Below are 6853 nucleotides of genomic sequence, written 5' to 3' on the forward strand. Positions count from 1 at the left end.
CACACACACACACACACACACACACACACACACACACACATATACTCACACACACACACACACGCATACATACACACTCTCTCTCTGTCTGCCTGCCCGCCGGCCCGCCGCCACAGGTGCTGGACACGCCCACGAGCTGGTCGCTCGTGGTCAAGCCCGACAGCATCCCCCTGGGCCCCCTGTCGCGCTACGCCGAGTCCTTCAACAAGGACGGCAGCGAAACTACCTGGAAGCTGCGGCGCGACCTGAGCGTTGCCGGCAGGAGCTACGGGCAGATGTTCTACACGGCCTGCGGCACTCTCATCCTGCGGTGGGCGCCGTGGCTCGTCAGACGGGGCCGCGGCAAGAGATGGGACGGCAGGGGTGGCGGACGGTGACTGCTCACTGTGTTCGTACAGGCAGCAGCTAGTTTCGGGCCCGCGTCAAGCGGGTCAGTGACTTGCCTGGATCGCCTGGGGTGCTGGCACTTTTTTGCGTCGGGTCCTGGCTTGAGCAATCAAGACCTGCGATGCGTCGCTTCCCCTGCAGGGTGGTGGCCAAGGGCATGTGGGGCAACCTGCCTGAATTTGTCTGCGAAGATTATGTGAGTGCTGCAGGCTGCGGGGTGCTGGCCGCCCTGCACAGCACGGGGCCGACTGCTGCCAGTGCACTTTGCAGCTTCGCCTGGGATATGGACTCTGCATTCCTACTATGCCCATCATTGGAGCTCTCCAACAGCCCCGCGTGGGAGCGCTGAGCTGATTACCTCTTGACAACATCATGAGGCTGCTCTCAACTGAGTTGATGGCTGCATTATGCCGGTCTTTTGCCCCTCAGGACACCCCATGCAACCGGGCAACCACACCTCAAATGCCAAGCTTGATTCGATACCACATGGCAGAGCACGAAGCTGTACTGCGTCACGCCACACCCCACCCCACCACACCCCACGACACCCCACCCATCACACCCCTCCGCAACACGCACCCTGCTGGCCTCAACCCGCACCCCAGCTGCACCTAGACAACGAGGGCCGGGAGGTCATCCTGAGGCAGTGCTGCAAGCACATCCCCAGCGGCCGCCTGGGGGTGCAGTACGTGGTCGGCGAGTGGGGCGGGGCCACGGCGCCGCCAGGATACTGATGGGGCTGCTGCCTGCGTGGGCTGTGGGTGACCCAGGACGGCGCGTGGCTGAAAGAGAGACAGGCGCGAGTGGCCGCGCGAGGCAGGGGCTGCCGGAGTTCGCCGCATTGCGCGGCGCGGCCGCGATGCTTGGGTGCACAAGCGGGCGGGCCTTGCCTGCTGGCTGCCTGTTGCCGGGTGCGCGTGTGGGGCAAAGCGGCGGAGTTTCGAGAGTTGTTCAAGGGCAATAAAGCTGAACGAGCGTCTTCGCCTTGCACTTACCAACACGGAATGCGTGGGGGTTCGTTGCCATCAAGGATGCGACAGCATTGACCATGCCTTGCTTCCTTTCCTCGCTTGACCCCGACGGCAGCTGTGCAGCTGTTACCTTGCGCTGTGTCCTCGAGCGCGCAAGGGGGTAGCGCCCGCATTTTGACAATTAATTAGTGTGTGTCGATTGTCTGGTACGTTGTTCTTCTTGCGTAGTGCGCATTGCAATCCATGCACACATTCCCCACTCCCACAAATTGGTGGGGGCCTCCTTGTGGGCCCTTTGGACCATCGTCACCCTCGCCCGCAAAATTGCTTCGCACAGCGGCGCGCAAGCCGGAGCCGGCTGATGGTTTTGCGGAGCGGGGCTGAAGCAACGTCACCTATCAACTGCACTACTCTTGTAGTGACGGCGTTCCATGATTTCAGTCGCTGAGCCCGTGCTGATGAGCAGCATGTTACGACTGCCTTTGACAGGTTGCTGGAGGTGCAGCACCTTGAGTTTACAATATGATGTAATCAACAGTGCTGCGTAATCATGACAACGACACACTTCAAGCTTGTAGCGACGACTACTTGTGACTTGTTGACGTGTGTGCTCTTTCGAGCTGCTGGGGGAGAGGGGCCGAGAGTTAGCGCCTGCGGCACGGTGCACAGCCCAGGGGCCCCGGCGTGGGGGGGGGCGCGCTATTAGGTTGTGTGGGGCGTTTGATTGCGTTGGGCTCCTTGATATGGCAGACCCAACTGTGGCTATGAGTGCCGCCTGTCTGATATCAGGCCCTGCGGCTGAGGATCATCAATTAATTGCGCACTCTGAGTCTCGCTCACAGCCCCACAGTGCTGCCCAGCAGCGACATCTTGGGCCATCAATGTGACGAACAGCGACCATATCGCTGTCATCCTGAGAGGTTGCCCGATTTGACGTCCAACGATGACTGTATTCCAGTTATACCTTCCCTCCATATGTTTTTAGGGGAGCGTGCAGCAGCAGCTTGGGGCCTGGCGGGAAAAAGGCTTGGTGACTTGACCGCTGGTCAACATACCCCCTTGCAGCTTGCTCGTCACACTTGACTGGCCAACAGGTTACAGAAAACGTGTGGATTAAAAATTCATGCATTCCGTTGATTTTCAGGGTTCGGCAGAGGTGGCGCAGGCCGTGTGAAGTGGGTGGGGGTCAACGCCGCCGCAACACGATGTCGCTGACGGGCGGAATGTGGCAGGGGGATGACGGTGAAACGCCTTGACCTGGTGAGTCAAGGTTGGTTCATCAGATATGGCACGGCCGCGGCCACATGGATGAGAACATGCCCCAATACTGCTTGCATACGGGCGCATGTTGCACGCAAAGCTTTGGAGAGCGCATGTTGCTTGGCAGGCGTCAAAAGGTGGAGGTCAACCTTTGGATGTGCTCTGTCAACTGTCATCTTTTTGGCCAGATAACGCGCTACGCCGCCACCGCCGTCTCCCCCTCCTGGTCGGGGCGGCGGCGGCGCGACGAGATGCGCAGCAGCGCCGCCGCGGCCTTTGCGGCAATGGCCGCGCCGAGCTCAGGCTTGGCAGCGGCGGCGGGGGCGGAGCAGCCCGCCGCAGTGGGCGCCTTGGGGGCGGGCGCGGTGGGCGCGGCCCCGCACAGAAAGAGGCGCACGATCTTCTTGGCCGCCCCGCGCGTCTTTGCGCTGGTGCTGGACTTCGGGGAAGCTTCGGGGGCGGCAGACTTGGCCACAGTGGGCACGGTGTGGGTCGCGGTGTCGACGGCCAGCAGCACCTCTGCGTCGCCGGCGGGGGTGCTGAAAGCGGGGACGGCGTCGTAGTAGCCGGCATCCGCCATCGAGACGAACGACGCGCACGACCGCAGCGACAGGAACGAGGGGGTGGCGCTGTTGGCGGAGGCGTACTCCGACGCGTCGTCGCTGCGGTTGTCGGGAGCCGTGGTGCCGCTGCGGCCCTTGTTGGTGACCAGCATCTTGCCCTTGACGGCCAGGCGGAGCGCCGATGCCTTGGTCGCGGCGGCGGCGGCGGTGACGGGGTTGGCGACGGCGTCGCACGCGGCGGCGCACTTGGTCTTGAGCTTGGTGGCGGTGCTGTTGAACCAACGGGACAAAGTGGCCGCGGGAGCGGAGGGGCTGCGGCCGCATCGGGCGGCGTCGCCGCTGCCCTTACTGGAGCTTGCACTGGCCGTATGGGGCGCGGGCGGGGGCTCGGTGGGCTTGATGGGGCTCTTGGCAGTGGTGGCTGCAGACGCGGGCATCGCCGCCCGCGAGAAGACTGGCTTCTTGGCAAACTTGATTGGGGTTTTGAAAAAGGCGCGCGATTCGAGGCAAACGCGCTTGAACCATCCAACCTCAGCGGCAGGGCTGGCGGTGGCAGCCTTGCACAGCGCGTCGGGGCTGGCAGCGGCGCGGGGCTGTGCTGCCGGCGCGGGCTCGGCGGCAGGCTCGGCAGGGGTGGCGGCCGCGGCTGCCGTGACGGCGGGAACAATGGGCTTGCGGCCCCTCTTGCCGCCGGAGTGCTTTGTGATGTCGCAGGCTCGGAGGGCAGCCAGAATTGAGACCAGGTTCATGAGCATCTATGTTTCAGAGGAAAAAGGAGCGATCGAGATGGAGGGGAGTGTGACGATGGCGGACGTGAGGGAGGGGGTGGCGGGGGCGAGCAGCAACAGTGAGGCAGAACCTTGGAGCTGCCGCAGCTGCTGGCTTGGCGGCGGCTGAACCCAAGCTGCCGGCAGGTACATGGTTTTTCGAGCCAGTCTGGTGCTGGGAGTTTGGTTGCAAATGCTGCTCACCATGATATCTTTCAGGGCCATGTTTGCAGGAGGCGGGGCTTCTGCGCAATGCAGCGCAGTTGTGGTGTGGAGGAAGGTGCGGACAGTCAGGCACGGGCTTGGCAAGGCCCATGATATTATTACCCGATATGAGGTAACAACTTCATTAATGTGCAGTTCGAACATCTCACGAGAGGCAGGCGTGTCCGGAGGGCCGCAGCTGTTTCGCGAGTGCACCTGCCGCAACCAGAGACCCGAACCCAGCCTTCAGGGGGCCCTCACCAGTTAAAGAGGATGTGCGTTAGCTTCAATACTCTCGAGTTCTGCGCGTGGTGGCCTACTTGCAACTCGGGCGGAGTCGTATTGCTGCTGCAAGGTCCTCTGAGATAATGTACGAAGCTAGGGGGCTTGAGAGTGCAATTGTACTTCTTCATGAAACATTTATTGTACATGCAACTCGACATGGTACGGAGAACGAATGTGGGAGTCGCAAGCACACGTGCCCCGTCGACCGCCGCATGCTGAGTTGGCGGGCGTCCGGATCCCTCAAACGTGGCCCCTCACAGCGATGAAGAGAATGTGAGAGGCTTTTTGGGCTTAGCACATGCTGTGTTATGTCAAGCCTCACAAGCAGCGACACGACCCTCCTGGCACAACGAGAGCCACAGGTGTGGCACAAGCTAGTTGCGTGGGACGGCGGCAGCCGGCCGCAGCGTGCTGTACGTATGCCGGCGCCAAACACATTATTTCAGAAGGCGAATCGGATTTCAAGTCGCGCCACCTCTGGGTACAGGAAGCAGGACTGATGCTAGCCTACCATGGTGGCTTGCACTACAGTACTGTACAGTGGAATCAACGGCGCCGCTGCAGACTGCCAGCCATCTGGAATGCATGTGCAAGATGCGTGCATGCGTGCTGCACAGCTTGTGCTAGGTGAGTGCCGCTGACGTGCGCAGGCCGCGGTGGTATCACGCATACATGCCCTGCACGACGCCTGCTGTGGTATAGCAAGTCTCCGAAGTATCATACTGCCGCTGTTGGTGATGTGGCGAACGCACTTCTTCCCGCTTGCGTCTCGTCAATTGTGACTTTCCTACACAACATTTCAACATACAAACAAAGGTAACCCAGATCGCTGTGCTGCGCGCCAATTTTCAGGATTGATGATCAGCGTGACAGGCGCTGCGAAGAAGTCATGAATTGATCTATATCTGCTATACGCGCCCCTTTATGGCGCTGGGCGACCAGATCCAGGGCGTCCAGGCCGAGGCCCTCCAGGCGCTCGAGCTGGAGCTCGCAGGGGATCTAGAGAGCGCGGCTGAGGCGTATACTAGGGCCACGACCCAGCTGCAGTACCTGCTGGACGTGTGCGTGCCGCAAACACAAGCTGCCGGCGACCTTTCAACTGTCTGCCGTGGCCTTCTCAATGGCTACGCGTGTCGCATGGAGGTGCGGGCGGCATGGGGCTGCGGCGCGTGGCATTCACCAATTTTTACCCCACTAGCAACAACGTCCTGAACAGGCGTGCTGCGAGGTGGTGCATGCGCCTTCTGCCACGCACAACAACGCCCGCAGGCCCTCAAGGCGCGACAGCGGCAGCGGCAGCAGCAGCCCGGCGCTGTTGCAGCTGCCGCCGCGCCAGAACCCCTGACAGGCCCGTCGCCGCATTGGCTCCATGTGGATGGGGCGGCAGCTGCGCCCCCTTACTACGAAGTCGCGTCCGCCACATCAGCGAGCGACGGCATACCCCTCATCGTCGACCCCCGCGACCCGGGCGGCGCCCGCCTCATTGCCTGCGGCGCGGGCGGAGCAGCAGCGCTGGACTGCCGGGGCTGGGGGGCCGGCGGCGGCGGGAGCGGCGGCGGCGCTGAGCACGGCGCGGCCAAGGTGGAGCTGCTGCGGCAGTGCCAGCGGCAGGTGGCCGGCACATTGGATGATGTGGTCGGCCTCGAGTGAGTAACCTTGGATGACTGTACGAGACAGCTGCCTCGGACGATGTGGAGTGGCGATCACGGGCATAGTCAGCAGCCCAGATGCACGCGTTGCGCACCACGTCAGCATCCCGCCCACCCCCTCCTCCACCACCTGAGCATGCAGCACGCATGCCACCCGTTTCGCCACGCATGCCGCATCTCTCGCCGCGCGATCCGCCCGCCTCGACCCCAGCTCCATCAAGGACGAGCTTGAGGAGGCAATCTTCATGCCCCTGCGGCACCCACACCTGTAAGGCCCCAAAGGAGGTGTTCGGGACGTGCCAGCGGCTGCCCAATCAGCTGTACAGCTGGGTGGCACGTCATGCTGGGTGACATGTCATCCCGCACTGCTAACATGCCATCCTGCTCCTCTGATCCTGCACTGCTCTGGAACTGCACACGTGCACCGTTTCATGCGGTGACCTTGCAGCGACGGGCTTTGGCAGCTCGCAGGGCCGGGCCGCTCGCCGCCTGCGTGATGTGAGCGCGCTGCGCCGCCCGACCCCACAGGTTCAAGGGCATCCGCAAGCCGCCGCGCCACTTCCTGCTGCATGGACCGCCTGGCACCGGCAAGGTGCGCGCGCATTCAAGCAAATCCATGTCGCCGGCGCATCTCGCACAGAACGGCAGCGATCAAGCCCAGCCTCTCCTGCGCGTGTTGCCTCGCAACAGCCGATCACCGCCCTACCTGGAAACTTCGGTTGCAGCGCCGCTCGCTGTACCCCCTGCGACGCGTCTGTGCGCGGCCC

At 62.6% G+C, this 6853-nt stretch overlaps 2 protein-coding genes across 2 annotated transcripts in view; one reads left to right on the forward strand and one right to left on the reverse strand.

The window, feature by feature from the left end:
* Positions 1–2814: 2814 nt before the first annotated feature.
* Positions 2815–3936, reverse strand: MNEG_6621 (hypothetical protein; the record flags this gene model as incomplete). Its single annotated transcript, XM_014044902.1, has 1 exon — positions 2815–3936. The coding sequence occupies one exon, from the start codon at positions 3934–3936 to the stop codon at positions 2815–2817; it is 1122 nt and encodes a 373-aa protein (XP_013900356.1).
* A 1425-nt stretch (positions 3937–5361) lies between these two features.
* MNEG_6622 (vacuolar protein-sorting-associated protein 4) overlaps positions 5362–6853 on the forward strand; it is a gene marked incomplete at both ends in the record, with an annotated part of 3937 nt that continues 2445 nt past the window's right edge. Inside the window, 4 exons of the mRNA XM_014044903.1 lie at positions 5362–5496; positions 5707–6083; positions 6298–6354; positions 6615–6678. Coding sequence (XP_013900357.1) covers positions 5362–5496; positions 5707–6083; positions 6298–6354; positions 6615–6678 — 633 coding nt within the window. The remainder of the gene's footprint in view (positions 5497–5706; positions 6084–6297; positions 6355–6614; positions 6679–6853) is intronic.

Source organism: Monoraphidium neglectum (genome assembly GCF_000611645.1).
Source record: "Monoraphidium neglectum strain SAG 48.87 unplaced genomic scaffold scaffold01092, whole genome shotgun sequence".
NCBI classification, from domain to species: Eukaryota; Viridiplantae; Chlorophyta; class Chlorophyceae; order Sphaeropleales; family Selenastraceae; genus Monoraphidium; species Monoraphidium neglectum.